Source organism: Natator depressus, chromosome 6, assembly GCF_965152275.1.
Source record: "Natator depressus isolate rNatDep1 chromosome 6, rNatDep2.hap1, whole genome shotgun sequence".
Taxonomy (NCBI): Eukaryota; Metazoa; Chordata; order Testudines; family Cheloniidae; genus Natator; species Natator depressus.
Genome location: NC_134239.1, coordinates 40,064,896 through 40,084,164, shown reverse-complemented (window position 1 = coordinate 40,084,164; position 19,269 = coordinate 40,064,896). Strand labels below are relative to the sequence as shown.

Here is a 19,269-nt window from a genome sequence, read left to right as displayed (position 1 = left end):
GGGACACGTGGTCCTCCCAGGTCTGGCTAAAGACACAGATGTCGTCAATATACGCCACGGCAAAACTCTCCATCCCCCTCAGGAGCTGGTCCACCAGGCGCTGGAAGGTGGCCGGCGCTCCCTTGAGGCCGAAAGGCAGGGTCAGAAACTCATAGAGCCCCAGAGGGGTGATAAAGGCCGATTTCAGCCGGGCATCTGCATCCAGCGGCACTTGCCAGTAGCCCTTTGTAAGGTCCATGGTGGTAAGGTACCGAGCTCCTCCCAGCTTGTCTAGGAGCTCGTCCGGCCTGGGCATGGGGTAGGCATCCGATATAGTGATGGCATTGAGCTTCCGATAGTCCACACAGAACCGGACTGACCCATCCTTTTTGGGGACCAGCACCACCGGCGAGGCCCAAGGGCTGGCTGATGGCTGGATCACCCCCAAAGCCAGCATGTCCCGGACCTCTCTTTCCAGGTCCTGAGCAGTTTTCCCTGTGACTCGGAAGGGGGAGCATCTTATCGGCGGGTGCGACCCTGTCTGCACCCGGTGGACAGTCAGATTAGTGCGTCCAGGCTGGTTGGAAAACAGCTGTCGGTACGGATGCAGCACCCCCCTGACCTCAGCTTGCTGGGCAGGGGTGAGCTGATCCGAGAGGGGGATTGTTTCCAGGGGGGAACCAGCTCTGGTCCCAGGGAATAGATCTACTAAAGGGTCATCTCCCTGCTCCTCCCACTGACCACACACAGCTAACACCACATTCCCCCTGGCATAATATGGCTTCATCATATTCACATGGTACACCCGGCGGTGGTGGGCCCGGTTCGACAGCTCCACCACATAGTTTACCTCATTGAGCTGCTTGACGACCTTGAACGGGCCCTCCCAGGCGGCCTGTAGTTTGTTCTTTCTCACGGGGATGAGAACCATCACCTGATCCCCGGTGGCGTAGGCACGGGCCCACGCCGTGCGGTCATACCAGACCTTCTGCTTCCTCTGGGCTCTGGCCAGATTCTCCCTGGCCAGGCCCATGAGTTCAGCCAGTCTCTCTCGGAAGGTCAGGACATACTCCACCACTGACTCTCCATCGGGAGTGGCCTTCCCCTCCCACTCGTCTCTCATCAGGTCCAGGGGGCCCCTCACCCTCCTTCCATATAACAGTTCGAAAGGCGAAAATCCGGTAGACTCCTGGGCCACCTCCCTGTACGCGAACAGCAGGTGAGGTAAGTACTTGTCCCAATCCTGCGGGTGCTGGTTCATAAAGGTTTTCAGCATCATCTTTAGCGTCCCGTTAAACCTCTCCACCAGCCCATTGGACTGGGGGTGATACGCTGAGGCCCAGTCATGCCGGACCCCACATTTCTCCCACAAGCACCGGAGCAGGGCCGACATGAAGTTGGAGCCTTGGTCTGTCAAGACTTCCCTGGGGAACCCCACTCGGCTGAAAATGGTCAGGAGCGCATCTGCCACGGTGTCTGCTTCAATGGAAGCTAAGGGCACTGCCTCGGGGTAGCGGGTGGCGAAATCTACCACCACCAGAATGTATTTCTTCCCCGACCGGGTCGTCTTGCTGAGAGGCCCCACGATGTCCATGGCCACCTTCTGGAAAGGCTCCTCTATGATGGGCAAAGGTCTCAACGCCGCTTTCCCCTTGTCCCGGGCCTTCCCCACCCTCTGACAGGGGTCACAGGATCGGCAATACTGCCGGACGGTGGTAAAGACCCCGGGCCAGTAAAAGTTCTGTAGCAACCTCTGCCGGGTGCGCCGGATTCCCTGGTGCCCTGCGAGGGGGATGTCATGGGCCAGGGACAGGAGCTTGCGGCGGTACTTCTGGGGGACCACCAGCTGCCTCCTGATCCCACAGGACTCCCCTTCCCCTGGGGGAGCCCATTCTCGGTACAGGAACCCCTTCTCCCACAGGAACCTCTCCTGGCAGCCTCTCCTCATGGTCCGTCCCTCACTGAGGTCGGCCAGGTCCCTGAGCTTCTGCAAGGAGGGATCTTTCCTCAACTCGGCCTGGAACTCAGCGGCTGGGGAAGGGATGGGGCCCGGTTCCCCCTCCGTGGCCAGGTCTGAGGCCGCAGCCTCTCTGAGCCGTGCCCCTCGGCGCTCCCTCCCCACCCGAGTAGGGTCTCGCGCCTCCAGTGTGGTACCCTCCCCAGGGTCAGGTCGCAGTGCCCCTCGCCGGCTCTGGCTACGGGTCACAACCAGGGCGGTCTGGGGGTCGCTTGGCCAGTCCTCTAGGTCTCCCCCCATCAAAACTTCAGTGGGCAAATGGTGGTGTACCCCCACATCCTTGGGGCCCTCCTTGGTCCCCCATTTCAGGTGTACCCTTGCCACGGGCACCTTAAATGGGGTCCCGCCCACCCCCGTCAGGGTCAGGTAGGTGTTGGGCACCACCCGATCTGGGGCCACCACCTCGGGCCGGGCCAGCGTCACCTCCGCGCCCGTATCCCAGTATCCATTGACCTTCCTCCCATCCACCTCCAGGGGAACAAGGCACTCTCTCCGGAGGGACAGCCCCGCACCCACCCTGTAAACCGAGCACCCGGAGTCCAGAGCCTCCAGCCCTCTGGCGGGGCTGGCTGGGGGTACTCTTCCCTCCTGAGCAGGTGGCAAACTGGTAGCCCCCCTTTCCTGGGTCGCCTGCCCCTCGTCCAGCTGAGTCCCTACCCAGTTAACCCTGGGTAGGTTGGGTCTGCTCAGTTTGTCCCTGAGCCCGGGGCACTGGGCCCGTACGTGGCCTCTCTGGCCACAGTGATAGCAGCTCAGGTCACGTTGGTCCCCTCGAACGGGTCGGAGGGGCCCGACACCAGGCGTTCCCCTTTGGAGGGGGTTCTCCCTATTTCCCCGCTGGGAGGCCCCATGGTGACTCTCTCTCTGCATCGGGGGGGGCCTGTTCTTTTGGGACTCCTCCCGGCTACCCCCTGACCGACTGTTCACAAACTCGTCGGCCAGCTGCCCTGCATGCTGGGGGTTCGCGAGCTTTTTGTCCACCAGCCACAGCCTCAGGTCGGAAGGGCACTGTTCATACAGGTGCTCCAGTACAAACAGGTCAAGCAGGTCCTCTTTAGTTTGGGCCCCCGCTGTCCACTTGCGGGCATATCCCTGCATCCTGTTGACCAGTTGTAGGTAGGTGACCTCAGGCGTTTTACGCTGACTCCGGAACCTTCTCCGGTACATCTCGGGGGTCAGCCCAAACTCACGGAGCAGGGCCTGTTTGAACAGTTCATAGTCCCCTGCCTCTGCCCCTGTCATCCGGCTGTAGACCTCCACGGCTTTGGGGTCCAGTAAGGGGGTGAGGAACTGGAGCCTGTCTGCAGGGTCAACCCTGTGCAGCTCGCAGGCATTCTCAAAGGCCGTCAGGAAGCTATCTATGTCCTCCCCCTCCTTCCGCTGGGCCAGGAAGCACTTATCAAAGCTCCTTGCAGTCTTGGGTCCCCCCTCACTCACCGCAGCCGGGGCCCCACTGCTCCTCAGCCTGGCCAGCTCCAGTTCATGCTGTCTTTGTTTCTCCTTCTCCTGCTGCTCATGTTGACGTTCCCTCTCCTTCTCCTGACGCTCCCTCTCCTCCTCCTCCTGCTCATGTTGACGTTGTTTCTCCTTCTCCTCCTGCTCATGTTGACGTTGTTTCTCCTCATGTTGACGTTGTTTTTCATGATCCTCCAGCTCCCTCATTTTCCTCTCCCTCTCCCATTCCAGCCGCATCCGCTCCAGGGATGGGGAGCTCCGCTGGGAGGATCCCCTGCTGGCTGCTGGGGTCAGGGGGCCCTCGGTATTCGCTGGGCTTCCCACAACCCCTCCCCCAGGCATAGGTAGGAAGGGTCTCGGGGTGTCCTGGGCAGCAGTCTGACCCCTCCCAGCCTGGTCAGGCCCCAGGGCCCACGCTGCGTCCGCTGGGCGGCTTCCCTCAGGGACAGGGATCGGGTCATCCAAGCGATCCCTCTCCTCCAGCTGGGCAATCAGCTGTTCCTTGGTGGACCTCCCGACGCGCAGCCCCCTCTGCCTGCACAGCTCCACCAGGTCGCTCTTAAGGCGTTTAGCGTACATCTCCCGGCTGGCCACTTGCAGGCCGGGCAGCTGTCCACGGTTTCCAGGAAAAGCCCCTAGTGTGCCAGTCCTTCTTGAGGTCACCACCTCTTTGCCAGGGTCGAGCTGCAGACTCCTCCGCCCCTGGGACCGCTCGCTGCAATCCCCTGGGGGACCCTGTTACTGCAAAAGTCCTTCTCTCTGGTGACACACTCCCAGGGGTTAACCGCCCCCTGAAACCGTCTCTCTCTGAATCTTCAGCACGCCTGGTCCCCGTCAATCCCCCTTCGTTTTACTGTTCCCCAGTCACTTACTGCAGGAAGCGCCGTTCACGGGGTGCAGTAGATCCCACCGCTGCCACCAGTTGTCACGGAGTGTGGGGGAGTCCAGGCCCTGCACCCCTCTTCCTGGGATTCACTGAGACTCTCAGCCAGCCAGTAAAACCGAAGGTTTATTGGACAACAGGAACACAGTCCAAAACAGAGCTTGTGGGGACACCCAGGACCCCTCAGTGAAGTCCTTCTGGGGGAGCAGGGAGCTTAGACCCCAGCCCTGGGGTTCCCTGTGTTCCTCCACCCAGCCCCAAACTGAAACTAAACCCACCGAGCAGGTTCCCTGCTGCAGCCTCCATCCACATTCCTGGGCAGAGGTGTTACCTCCCCCTTCCCCTCCTGGCTCAGGTGACAGGCTCTCAGGTCTCCCGTCCCCAGGGCACATTCCCAGGTCAACACTCCCCCCTCCCTGCTGCGTCACATCGTCACAAGAGGCTCATGCACTAAGTTCAAGAGGTCCTCGGTTCAGTCCTGCCCGCCAGGGTCTGTTGGCATTAGACAATGAAATCAGGATTTGGGCTTCAGACAGTCCATATCTCCGTTGTGAAAGGCTGGCTCTCTGCAGATTCAGCAAGGTAACACCGTGTCAGTTTGCATCTAATAGGTTTTCTTTGTAACAGTAAGTGCTAGATTTTTTTTGAATGAATGAAAACTTACCTTCTTCAGAAAGTAATCAGTACAACTCTCCTTGACATGAAAGTTTCCTGTGAGCGGATTTGTCAAGCTCTGATAGAATGACTTTTGCTGAGTTCACCTTTCTTTCTCCTCAGAATAGACCAGGGTTTAAAGAAACAGAGCCACTTTGTCTGTTGTGCAAATGTGACAACTTTTATAATTGTTTACTTGATGGATGCTAATGGCATATTTAAATTGACTATAGAAATGGCTGTTAAATGTATTTAACATATTTAAAGTGTTTTTACTTACTTGATATGTATTTATTTCAGACAATACATATGTTATTACACACGAAGAACTACTAAATCAGTGTTGGTTATGGTGCAAAGTTGAATGTTCAAAAGTTAGGAAATTCTGAATTTAAGGTTGCTTGTATAATTTTAATTCCTCCCTCCCACTCACCTGGTGTGTATGCAGTTTTTAGTGTAAAACTGCAATAGTGTAATCCTACTATTGAGTGATGCAGTGATACATAATCACATGCTGTTTTTCTCACAGGATATCTGCCTCTTTCAGTGCACAGCATAGGAAAATCAATGAGTTTATCTTCACAGTTCCCATGTTAGATAGCAGACTATTATCCCTATTTGAGAGTAGGGAAACTGAGGCACAGATTATTTTTTTTTAAGGCCAACATTTGTAAAAGTCTCCTAGTTTTGTTTCCTGATAGCACCCCATACTCTTATGGCCTGTTGTGTCAGAGTAAATATTTTTATAGTACTTACATGTACAAAGTGCTATATCAGCATTAACTAATTGATCCTCACAACATCCCATGGAAGTAGGTTGACTTCCAGCATCCCAGAGAAGTCTGTGACAAAGACACAGATAAAGTGTAGTTCTGCTGTAAAGCATTCAACTGCCTTAACTACAAGAACATCCTTGCTCTACCTGCCTCAAGAGAATATTGTTTTCCTCTGTGGACTACAAATTTTATGACAAAATGTAACAGACAGAAACAGAGAGTTACATATGTAGGAGCAGTCCTGTTTTATAGGAAGCATAGTCAGGGGTAAATGTTTGGGAGACTTTCTGAAAGATGTTGTTGCTAAGTGGGTCTCCCAAATAAGAGATGTGGATTGTATTTCCAACGTGCTCAATAAGGATTGTGAAAATTACAGAATTATTACTACCATTTAGTAAAAGAAGTGAATCTAGAACACATGATCTCCTGGTTGCCCCTACTGTTCAGAGCTTCCACTCCATGTGCTGATTGCTGCAGTGATGCAACAGGGTCAGTTTTACAGGATAGGAAATAGTGACCTCCCTCCACCATCCCCCCCCAAAAGTCTTAACTCAGCCATATCTGGATGGATTTTCATGAGGCTAGCAAGAGACTGCCCCTGACCTTAGGACTACCCCCTTGTTACATTTGACAGTCCTGCTGCAGACCATGAATATGGAACCATCTTTTTTTTTTTTTTTTTTTTTTTTTTAATAAGGGAAAGTGTTAGGCTATCTAAATAGAGGTTATTGTTCTCCTTATAATAAACAGGAAAAAAAATCTTTGATGGTTGTGGGGAGGGGAAGAAATTCTAGCATATGCACTTTGGGCAGGTTTTGTGTGCAGCTTCTGTGTTTTTGTTTTTTTTAATGTTTAAAGCAACCTGCAGATTAAAAAGGAAAAGCAAAATAAGTTAGCATTATTTAGTAGATAAAAAGGTAACTGGGTATTTAGCGTATTACTAATAGTTAACTTTATTTCCAAAAACATTGTTACTAATTTGCTGAAAAGCATTTTTTACTTTTGAATACTTTTATTACATATTTTGTGGATCTTAATTTTAAATTTGCAGATCACCTTTTTAATATCCTTGGCTCTTTTTAATTTAGACCATGTTGGGGTGAAATAGTTTAACGTATTTACTGTCTCTGGGCTCTTTTGTGTGTTTGTGTGTAAATATATTTTCACTTCCTCTTATAACTTGCATGAACTGACTTTTTAAAAAATGAAACAGGTTAAAATACATGCTTCAGGATAAATGTAGAATACTAAGTCGTGTTTCCTGAAAATAGAAATGTTGACAGCCCCATAACTTTTGCAGCTTTATTACAACAACTTTTTCTACATTCTGTGTAGAGTTGCCAGTTTTGGTTGGACATGTTCCTGGAGGTTTCATCACATGACCATCTTTATTTAAAGATTACTCTTTAATTCCTGGAGACTCCAGGACAATCCTGGAGGCTTGGCAACCCTGATTCTGTGATTACAGTAGTTGTCCACATACATAGATTTGTATTAGGTAACAAAGAAGGCCTGGTCTACGCTAGAAAAGTGTATTGGTTTAGCTAAATTGATATAAAAATTGATCAAGTTAAGTGGGTGCAAGCAAGGTTAAGGTGATCAAGATAAAGTGTGTCTGCATTAGAGGTTTGCAGCTATGTAACTAAATTGATTTTAATGCATTTTGGTAGCATGCAAGGGCTAAATGTGTATTGCCAGAGGGAATATTTTATATAGAAAATATTTATATCAAGCTTCTGTCCCAGAATACAGTACTTACAGTGGTAGGAAGTTTGGATTGGGGGTGGGGAGATGTTGGAGGAAAAATAGAAATGTTAAAGTAGTAAATAATTCAGGAATAATAATTTCTAAGCGAATTCTGTGATTGCTTTCACATTTAATGAAGATTTTAGACTGTGAAAAGAATCTCAGCAAGTTAAGACACGGTAGTACACAGTAGAAAATGCAGGAATATAATAACCTAAGCATAATATATAGGTCTGGCATGGAAAAATTGTCTCTTCAATGCTACTGTAATATTCTAATGTGGATTATCTTGAAAAGAAAAAACAAAACCCTAAGGTTTTACTTTTAAGACATAAATAGCACATTTTCAAATGATAAACTTTTTACCTACTTGTATTTTTAATTTTTTTAAAGGCAAAAATGTAATAACTGTATTTATTTAATTTGCAGAGCACCAGAGATTATACTGGGGTTGCCGTTTTGTGAAGCCATAGACATGTGGTCGCTGGGGTGTGTGATTGCAGAGCTGTTCCTTGGGTGGCCGCTGTATCCAGGAGCCCTGGAATATGACCAGGTAGTAGAATAGCTTTATGAATGACTTTGTATTTTAAAAGAATGCATCATTTCTTTATTCTAGGCTAAATTCATGTGCTGTGATTTTTCTCATGTGAAAGATAAACCTGTACTACATTGTTTAATGGAATTAGATTACGTGAAAGAGTCCACTTAAATAATTTACATTTGATTTTATTAAAATTTTCTGAAGGAAAATACTAAACGTTCAAAGTATTGAGGTACTATGCTAGGCATTGTGTGTCAGATTCTCAGCTTCTGTAAATTGGTGTAGCCCCATTGACCCATTAACGGAGTTATGCCTATTTAAAGCAGCTGATAATTTGACCCTATTTGTACTCTGCAACATTCTAGATAAATATTGTTGATATGGAGACAAATAGGTGTACATCCCTCATCAAATACTGTAAATTTTTCTCATTTTTGTAACCCGCAATCTGTTACTTGGAATTAAATTCTAGTCTTCATACAGATCCTTTCTTTAAAGATACATGTTGAAATCTCTGTTCCACTGTGGGGATCTGTGTTCCTACTGCAAAACTCTAGACTTCTGGGTTATGCCCTGTTTTTGAGTGCCATCTCCGCAGGAGAGACACAGCACATGCTATAACCTCCATATTTCCTTCTGACTGTTAAAGGACTTATGGCTCAACCTGTACTGCAGTTTTCTGTCTCAAATCTGAAGGGTTTTTGTACGTTCTTGGTACTTCATTTTATAGTTTTTTTGGGGGTGGGGGAAGGGGGAATAAAATGTTTATGTCATTGGGATTTGTGGCAATGTCAGCATGTTAAGGCTCAGGGCCTCTTAGTTCCCTATTCCCTTGGACTTCAGTCAAAACTTGCCTTTCCTCCTTAGCCACATGTCCTTATGCGCACACGTGCCGCCCTTTGTCAGGCTTCATCTCCATTGCCTCCAAACCTGGCTTCATTCCATATGTTCGCTAAAAAAAAAAGTCAACATAATTGCTAAAATAACAACTCTGACCGAGGTTCTAGCATCTCTTGTCTGGTGGACAAAGCCACAGAAAGTTTGAGTGGGGACTCCTTTCCTCATACCTACACCCGAGGCAACTATCATTACTGATGCTTCACTCTTAAGCTGGGGAACTCATATTGACCATTATACTGCAGCCCTCTTAGAGGGGACATGCAGGTTTACTTCTCACTTTCCCTACCACTAACTGGGGAGAGAAATATCTACAAAACAACATCCAGTTATTGATTTAAGCTTCAAGGTGTTGCTACTTATTGCTTCTTGCTACTAGTACAAGAAACAATCATTGTAATAATGCTTATGTGTCATAAAGTTAAATGCATGCTTGGAGACTTGCTAAACACACAATGAAAAAACAAACAAATGTTGGATTATATAACCTTACAACACAGTCGTAAGTAGAGTGAGGCACTTGCCCAAGGGTCAGATGCCTGAAGGCAGGGAAATGTTAGAAAACCATGTTATTAATTTTAGTCAAATATCTATATTAAATAATGTTAGAGAAACGAATATTCACATATAGTATTATAAAAAATAAAGGAATTTTTGCTTTTTGTATTTCTCTTCGCTGATGCAGCTGTTCAAAACTTAGCTGAAAAGGCTTCATGGTTGTGTAAACCAGGAAACCTGGTTTGTCTCTCTTATCTGTAAAATCCTCTATCTATGCAAATATCGGAATGAAGCAAAGTAGTATGAGAGAATTGTGAGCTCCTCCCACACCCACCCTCTCCCCCCAGCAAGACAGCTAATAAATAAAAACCCAAGGCCACAAAAATAGGCCAGTAAGATAAAAGCAACTGGATGGAACCAGAGGAATTGAGAGCAGAGAATAGATGATAGAAATTGACAGATAAAAGGAAGTTTTAACAGGATAAGCAAAAATATTAGTTTAGGTTAGTTGTAATTTATGCATGAGAATGTTTTAATTAGGAGTTTAGAATAGATAGGTACACAATTGAGGTAACCTGGTAAAGTTATGGAACAAGGGGTAAAAGATTGGTGATTGACAAAAAAGAGTGGAGGAGACACAGGGAAAGACTAATCAAACATAGAAACCAGGGATTTAAAGAGAGTCGTCCTGTCCCTGAGGATGGTAGTTTGATTATCTTTCTTGCCTTATCTGTTTTTGCATATATAAGTAATTCATAGGGGATAATACATTTATCTTAAAATTTACAAAATAAAGGCTAAAAGAAACTGTTTAAGCCTAAATTGAAGTGGATCTTATTTTTCACCCAATATTTAGCTGACGAGAGGTACTATTTAGGGCATTCTAGAACTGAATAGTGAAAATCCCCTAAAGAGCTCTTCTAGATACTACTGTCATTGTTTTATATATACCCACTCCCCCAAAACATTTGTAAATATTTTTTGCAAAATAAAATTGGCCCAAAATAAGTAGAAATCTGACAAAGGTAACAGGGAAGATTTAAATACCAATATGGCAATCTCACTTTCACAGAATGTTGCTAGTATAAACACATTCCAGAACTTCACTTTTACTGACAGATCATTGCATGGTCTCAAGGATGTCAGCCAAAATTATTGCTGTTTGTTGATATAGTTTTGCAAATTAAAAAAAATGAAAAAATATAATGGTCTTTTGGGATTTTTTGGCAGCTCATCTCTTTCTATAATACAGACTCCAATTAACCTGAAATTCTTAATCTTATCTTTTACAGTTTATATTCTGGAGAACTTCATCTGTGTCCCTATAGAGTTAACAGTGGGTTACAAGGCTGCTTGAGTGGGGAATGAATCAGTCAGTTGCCCTCTGTGTATGCACTGTTTTAAAGTTAATGAGAAATGTACAAAATGTGGAGAAGTACCTGGCTGTGGTTTCAAAATCATATTTCCTCTTTTATAATTTGCCACACAGAAAATTCAGGTTCAGCTAACTTCAAAGATCTGATTTAAACTCACAACAGAAAGAAAATGTAAAGAGAAGGCTGTAACATGTATTCACTTATTGAACATCATATGATGTTCTTAGATCCCTACAATACTCATGCATAACAATGTGAGTTAAGGTAAAAATATCAGTCTTAGCTTTGGTTACTCTGTCATGTTTTTAAGGATTTAAGTCAAATCTTTGACACTTTTTAATATTTCTGATGATCCAACATTTTAAAATTGCAGTACCTAAAAAGAAACAAATGGTTGTGAGGTGATATGATTATAGTATGATGGTGTGGCTTGTTAATAATATTCACTGTTTTGAAAAGATATATATATATATATATATATATATATATATATATATAAAAAACACCTATCATACCTTCTACACCAGTGGTTCTCAAACTTGTTCCGCCACTTGTGCAGGCAAAGCCCGTGGCGGGCCGGGCCAGTTTGTTTACCTGCTGCGTCCGCAGGTTCAGCCGATCGCGGCTCCCAGTGGCAGTGGTTCGCTGCTCCAGGCCAATGGAAGCTGCTGGAAGTGGTGGCCAGTACGTCCCTCGGCCCACACCGCTTCCAGCAGCTCCCATTGGCCTGGAGCAGTGAACCTCAGCCACTGGGAGCCGCTATCGGCCGAACCTGCAGATGCAGTAGGTAACAAACCGGCCTGGCCTGGCCTGGCCTGCCAGGGGCTTTCCCTGCACAAGCGGGAGAACAAGTCTGGGAACCACTGTTCTACACTAATGGTAATTTATGGATAGGTTTCAGAGTAACAGCCGTGTTAGTCTGTATTCGCAAAAAGAAAAGGAGTACTTGTGGCACCTTAGAGACTAACCAATTTATTTGAGCATAAGCTTTCGTGAGCTACAGCTCACTTCATCGGATGTGTACTGTGGAAAATACAGAAGATGTTCTTATACATACAAACCATGAAAAAACGGGTGTTTACCACTACAAAAGGTTTTCTCTCCCCCCACCCCACTCTCCTGCTGGTAATAGCTTATCTAAAGTGATCACTCTCCTTACAATGTGTATGATAATCAAGGTGGGCCATTTCCAGCATAAATCCAGATTTTCTCCCCCCCCCCCTTTTTTTTTTCCATACACACAAACCCACTCTCCTGTTGGTAATAGCTTATCTAAAGTGATCACTCTCCTTACAATGTGTATGATAATCAAGGTGGGCCATTTCCAGCACAAATCCAGGGTTTAACAAGAACGTCTGAGGAAGGGGGGAGAGGAGGTAGGAAAAAACAAGGGGAAATAGGTTACCTTGCATAATGACTTAGCCACTCCCAGTCTCTATTCAAGCCTAAGTTAATTGTATCCAATTTGCAAATGAATTCCAATTCAACAGTCTCTCGCTGGAGTCTGGTTTTGAAGTTTTTCTGTTGTAATATCGCAACTTTCATGTCTGTAATCGCGTGACCAGAGAGATTGAAGTGTTCTCCGACTGGTTTATGAATGTTATAATTCTTGACATCTGATCTGTGTCCATTTATTCTTTTACGTAGAGACTGTCCAGTTTGACCAATGTACATGGCAGAGGGACATTGCTGGCACATGATGGCATATATCACATTGGTAGATGTGCAGGTGAACGAGCCTGTAGCTCACGAAAGCTTATGCTCAAATAAATTGGTTAGTCTCTAAGATGCCACAAGTACTCCTTTTCTTTTTGCGAATACAGACTAACACAGCTGTTACTCTGGAGCCACTGATAGTGTGGCTGATGTTCTTAGGCCCTGTGATGGTGTCCCCTGAATAGATATGTGGGCACAGTTGGCAACGGGCTTTGTTGCAAGGATAGGTTCCTAGGTTAGTGGTTCTGTTGTGTGGTATGTGGTTGCTGGTGAGTATTCGCTTCAGGTTGGGGGGCTGTCTGTAGGCAAGGACTGTCTCCCAAGATTTGTGAGAGTGTTGAGTCATCCTTCAGGATAGGTTGTAGATCCTTAATAATGCATTGGAGGGGTTTTAGTTGGGGGCTGAAGGTGACGGCTAGTGGCGTTCTGTTATTTTCTTTGTTAGGCCTGTCCTTAGTAGGTGACTTCTGGGAACTCTTCTGGCTCTATCAATCTGTTTCTTCACTTCCGCAGGTGGGTATTGTAGTTGTAAGAATGCTTGATAGAGATCTTGTAGGTGTTTGTCTCTGTCTGAGGGGTTGGAGCAAATGCGGTTGTATGGCAGAGCTTGGCTGTAGACAATGGATCGTGTGGTGTGGTCAGGGTGAAAGCTGGAGGCATGTAGGTAGGAATAGTGGTCAGTAGGTTTCCGGTATAGGGTGGTGTTTATGTGACCATCGTTTATTAGCACTGTAGTGTCCAGGAAGTGGATCTCTTGTGTGGACTGGACCAGGCTGAGGTTGATGGTGGGATGGAAATTGTTGAAATCATGGTGGAATTCCTCAAGGGCTTCTTTTCCATGGGTCCAGATGATGAAGATGTCATCAATATAGCTCAAGTAGAGTAGGGGCATTAGGGGATGAGAGCAGAGGAAGCGTTGTTCTAAGTCAGCCATACAAATGTTGGCATACTGTGGGGCCATGCGGGTACCCATAGCAGTGCCGCTGATTTGAAGGTATACATTGTCCCCAAATGTAAAATAGTTATGGGTAAGGACAAAGTCACAAAGTTCAGCCACCAGGTTAGCCGTGACGTTATCGGGGATAGTGTTCTTGACGGCTTGTAGTCCATCTTTGTGTGGAATGTTGGTGTAGAGGGCTTCTACATCCATAGTGGCCAGGATGGTGTTATCAGGAAGATCAACGATGGATTGTAGTTTCCTCAGGAAGTCAGTGGTGTCTCGAAGGTAGCTGGGAGTGCTGGTAGCGTAGGGCCTGAGGAGGGAGTCTACATAGCCAGACAGTCCTGCTGTCAGGATGCCAATGCCTGAGATGATGGGGTGCCCAGGATTTCCAGGTTTATGGATCTTGAGTAGTAGATAGAATATCCCTGGTCGAGGTTCCAGGGGTGTGTCTGTGCGGATTTGATCTTGTGCTTTTTCAGGGAGTTTCTTGAGCAAATGCTGTAGTTTCTTTTGGTAACTCTCAGTGGGATCAGAGGGTAATGGCTTGTAGAAAGTGGTGTTCGAGAGCTGCCGAGCAGCCTCTTGTTCATATTCCGACCTATTCATGATGACAACAGCACCTCCTTTGTCAGCCTTTTTGATTATGATGTCAGAGTTGTTTCTGAGGCTGTGGATGGCATTGTGTTCTGCACGGCTGAGGTTGTGGGGCAAGTGATGCTGCTTTTCCACAATTTCAGCCCGTGCACGTCGGCGGAAACGCTCTATGTAGAAGTCCAGTCTGCTGTCTCGACCTTCAGGAGGAGTCCACCTAGAATCCTTCTTTTTGTAGTGTTGGTAGGGAGGTCTCTGTGGATTAGTATGTTGTTCAGAGGTGTGTTGGAAATATTCCTTGAGTCGGAGAGGTCGAAAATAGGATTCTAGGTCACCACAGAACTGTATCATGTTCGTGGGGGTGGAGGGGCAGAAGGAGAGGCCCCGAGATAGGACAGCTGCTTCTGCTGGGCTAAGAGTATAGTTGGATAGGTTAACAATATTGCTGGGTGGGTTGAGGGATTGCTGTGGCCCCTTGTGGCATGTAGTAGTTTAGAAAGTTTAGTGTCCTTTTTCTTTTGTAGAGAAACAAAGTGTGTGTTGTAAATGGCTTGTTATAGTAAAACATCTTGGTGTAGACAGTTAGTTATAGACCTGATACAATGTCCACTGAAGTCAGCAGAGATACTCCCATTGTTCTAAATGGATGTTGGATCAGGCCCTATATAGTGAAGGATTCCAAAGTACTTGACAAACAATATCCTGAAATTTCACTCACTGCTGAAATGCAGCCTTGTTTGGAGTGAAACACATATTCACTATGTAACAGAGCACAACAACGTATAAAGGAAGTGAAAAACTTCCAAAGAATACTGTATCTAACTGAAAACACAGGGACAATTTTAGGTGGGTAGAATCTGAGTAGCCAAATTAAATTTGGCTGGAATGTGGGGAGTTAATACCTGTATCAAAAGGGGTCTAACATTTTTATATAGCAAAATTTTGCAAAATGGCAATCATCAGAATGTTCGGAGAAAATGGAACAAAAAATTAACTCTTCTTTTCACTGTGGATATATATGGTCTTGTCATTAAACAGTGTGGAAATTCTTTTAATACCTTTTGAAAGAACTGTGGCATACACCTAACCCATCCCACTGTAAAATGTTACTTGTGCTGGGACCCCATGCATCACTTGGTTTCAAATATGATTTTTGAATTATTAGAAGAATAGTGCCTTGTATGTTCATTCTAAGGGGAAAATTGAGTATTCATGTCATTCTGTCCTCTTCTGAATGGAACAAACATCTTTCCTGAGCTTATCTGTAAGGCCTCAGTTCAGCTCTTAATAAGGATTTGAATGAGGGGAGGATGGTGACTTTGTGAAACTGCTCCCGGAGAGCATTCCATACATATGGAGTCATGATTATTGCGGAGTTTGCAGTAGTTTTGAACCAGTAAGTAATGTAAATAAAAGACTCATTGCTGACCAAAATTATGTCCTTGTTTAACTATAGTAGTTTAGATGCTTGGATATTTAGCAAAAAGAACAGGAGTACTTGTGGCACCTTAGAGACTAACAAATTTATTTGAGCATAAGCTTTCTTGGGCTACAGCCCACTTCATCGGCTGCACAGAATGGAACAGTTGACAAATGGGCCATCTTGATTATCACTACAAAAGTGTTTTTTTTTCCTCCTGCTGATAATAGCTCGTCTTAATTAATTAGCCTCTTACAGTTTGTATGGCAACTTCCACCTTCTCTGTATGTATATATATATCTTCTTACTATATGTTCCACAAGTACTCCTGTTCTTTTTGTGGACACAGACTAACACGGCTGCTACTCTGAAACCTTGGATATTTAGGGTTTTCTCCTGCTAATACATGGAGAGAGCAATACACAACTTTTTAAAGTACCGATTCTCTCCTGCGTAAGAGTTGTTTGCCCACTCTCAGTCCTCTTTTCATTTTTTAGTGTGGGAAATGATGAAGTGCAAGTTTCTATCTTTGTAGATCATGATTTGAAAAGAAAAAGTTAAGTTCCTTCTACTTTTTCCTCCTCCAGATTCGTTACATTTCACAGACTCAAGGTTTGCCAGGAGAGCAGTTGTTGAACATGGGAACGAAAACTGCAAGATTTTTCTGTAGAGAAACAGATGCACCATATTCTGGTTGGAGGTTAAAGGTAAATAGTATTAAATAATTGAAAAAATAGTATAATGCATACATACGCCACATAGGCCAAATTAAGGTTTCTTATTTACAACATGGCGATCTTATTCAAAATTTGCAAAACTAAGATAGAATTATGTCTTCTATCTAAGTAATGTTAGGCCAGCCCTATTCTACAAACCTATATTGGTATAACTGCGTTGCTCTGGGGTGTGAAAAATCCACACCTATAGGTGATGTCATAAGCAGGGTTATGTCAACGAGAGATCTTCTCCCTTCAACATAGCTACTACCTGTCGGCATAGCTAATCCTCCTCCCCAATGGGAGAAGCTCTCCCTTCAGCATAGTAGCGTCTTTACTAAAGTACTCTATCGGTGTAGCTGCACTGTAGCGCTGTATGTGAAGACAACCACCCAGACCTATGTGGTTTAATTTCTCTGCTGTATAAAGAATTAAGTAGCTCCCATGTTATCTCTGGAGTGGGACCCACAAAGGCTTAGGCAGTATTGAGTAAAGAGCCAAGTACAGATAACCAATGGAGTTAAATCTTGGTGAATGGTCATGAAATTCTGAAGCAATAGTAGCAAAATAAAATATCATTCCATAGTAAGTTGTTTGGTTTATTTTGCTTAGTATGTTTAAAATGAAAAGTGAGGATTGCTAACTGGGTGTACTGTTGGTGCAACTGTCCACAAATTAATGCCTTTTTGGGCCCAGGTTATGTTAGAGCTTTCTAAGTGCTTCAGTGTGGTTATTCCTGGTCTCCAACTTTGATATTTCTGTTGGATCTCACTTTAACTTCCATCTGATCTCTTTCAGTATGAATGGATGTGAATGGGGCTTTTATTGGCTAGAGAATGTATCTTTTTATGTTGGATACAAGACAAGTCACCCTTCTGTCTCTGGTTATTAAGATTGTTAAATCTCCCATACCAGACTAAACAATCTACTCTTTGGAGGGAGAGGAAAGGGAAATTGTTTTGATGTATGGAGAGCACAGCTGAACTATTTTCCAGATAGTAAGAAAAACATTGCTGAATCTAGTCTAGATAAAATGCTGAGGAAGCTTCTCTTTAATGTACTTTTAAATAGTGGTGGTTTTTTCTTTTGGGATCATGCAAGAGTCCCTACTGCAGGATGAGGGTGGGACTCGGGTGGTGCTTTGTTTTCTTTACTTCTTTTGAGGAAATTATAACAGAAAGTGAGGAGCAAGGTATTTAGTTTCATTATGCTACTGTCTTGGTGTATATACTTGTCCTTTAAGCCTTATTTGTTTATGATGTTTTAATATTTCAGATACTTTCTCTGTCACTGTAGCTCTGAACAAATAAAATGTACTTGAAAACAAAACAGAAACAACAACCCTGTAAGAAGAGAGAAATTGAAAGGGGCATGATTCTATTTAAAGTGATACTGTCACCTCGTTTAGTTCCAAAAGTTAGAGGTAGATGAATGTGTAAAATAAACCAACAACAAACAAACAAAAACCTTTTCTGTAAGAAACCAAATACCAATAAAAAAAGTTTTCATAAAGCATGTTTTTGTTAGATGTTCGCTATTTCCTGAGTTGTTTGCAAACCAGATACTGTAGTATAGCATTGTGATTATTCAGAAGAGCCAGGAAGTGAAATTGGCTATTTTTGTTGTCTAAACTGACTGAAATACAAAAAGTCAGCAAAAAGCATAACAGTAAAATAAATGTCAAATTAAAGTCTCTCAATTGTCTAAAGTGTGATTACTAACAGTAAATATTTTATACTAACAGTGTCCTTTTAATTGACGGAATGTTTGTTTTTTTCCCTTTTAAGACACTGGAAGAGCATGAGACAGAGACAGGGATGAAGTCTAAAGAGGCCAGAAAGTATATTTTCAACAGTTTGGATGATATAGTGCATGTGAGTTCTCAAGTATTTTTCCTTTGCAAGCAATACAGCTGAGAGATGCACAATGATTTATTTTTAAACTTTTATCAGTTAGATTTTGTGAATTAGAGTACATTCTGGGAATATTTTCCATTCATCCATACCTGCCTAGTGTGCTTCTGTGGAAATAGTCCATCTATGCCTGTCTAAGTTCCTTGGTGCATAGATCTCGTCTTCTTTTGTTGTTGTGTGATTGTTGTGCAGTTACATTTGTCCTGGTGAAAAAGATCTTAAATAGTGTGCAGTATATTCCATATTCTACTGTAACATCTACCAATCTAGGTAAAATGATTCTTATATCTAGGTTTTTGTCTATAGTAAAAGTATCATTTGTCTTCATCCTTTTTCTAGAGACACTGACAGCTTCCCAAACCCTTTTGTTTTTAACTAAACTGCATCCTTATACTTCCACTGCTTTATATGCCTTAATCACTAATAAAAGGAAATCTCCTCCCCCTCTTTCTTCTTTGACATCCTGAGAAAATACTCAATTCCATTTCAGGACTGGTGTTACTATACACATTTGAAATTGTCTTCTTCATGTACTAGCTCTGTTCTCACAGCTCAACCTTAAAAAAAAATGAGTAATACTTAACATTTATTTAGTATTTTCCACTTTCAAGGCAAAAATAAGTAAGAGGATCTGGTGGTTTTTGTTACTTTGAATCTTTTATTCCTCTATTTTCAGAGGTTGGCAAAATCTTCCACTTAGTTCTGAGAGACTTCCAGTGACATGGAAGCAGACAGAGAATCTCATCTGTCTTGTATGTCAGGCACATGGGTTCCCTAATCTGAGTGAGCATCACTGATTGAAAATGTATCAGTTGAAAGAAAACACTTCCAGGGATGATGATTTGAGGCAGGTGCGGGCACCAGTACTACTGATAACTGGGTTTCTTTTTCAAGGATTCTAATCTCCACCTCCTAAACAGACTGTTAAATTTCAAATCCCAAATTTGGAATGACAGGTGGTATAAGGCTTTCAATAGATGTTAGGTGCACAGGTACTGTCAGAAGAGCAGTTATTTATACAGTAAAATCTTGAAAGGTGTTTGTTGGGTCAGATTCATTAGCGCCAAGATAAACATGTTTGGACAAGCTAATAAATTCCAAATATTTCACTTGGCCCTACTTTTTAAAAGCAATACATGTTTGAAGTG

General features: G+C 44.1%; 1 protein-coding gene across 3 annotated transcripts in view; it reads left to right on the top strand.

Moving 5' to 3' along the window:
• The window catches only part of HIPK3 (homeodomain interacting protein kinase 3), a 162,120-nt gene that overhangs the window by 108,681 nt on the left and 34,170 nt on the right, over window positions 1–19,269 (top strand). For all 3 annotated transcript variants that reach the window (XM_074955100.1, XM_074955103.1, XM_074955102.1), the window contains exons 3-5: window positions 7,940–8,063; window positions 16,080–16,199; window positions 17,996–18,082. In XM_074955100.1, the coding sequence (XP_074811201.1) occupies window positions 7,940–8,063; window positions 16,080–16,199; window positions 17,996–18,082 (331 nt within the window). The remainder of the gene's footprint in view (window positions 1–7,939; window positions 8,064–16,079; window positions 16,200–17,995; window positions 18,083–19,269) is intronic.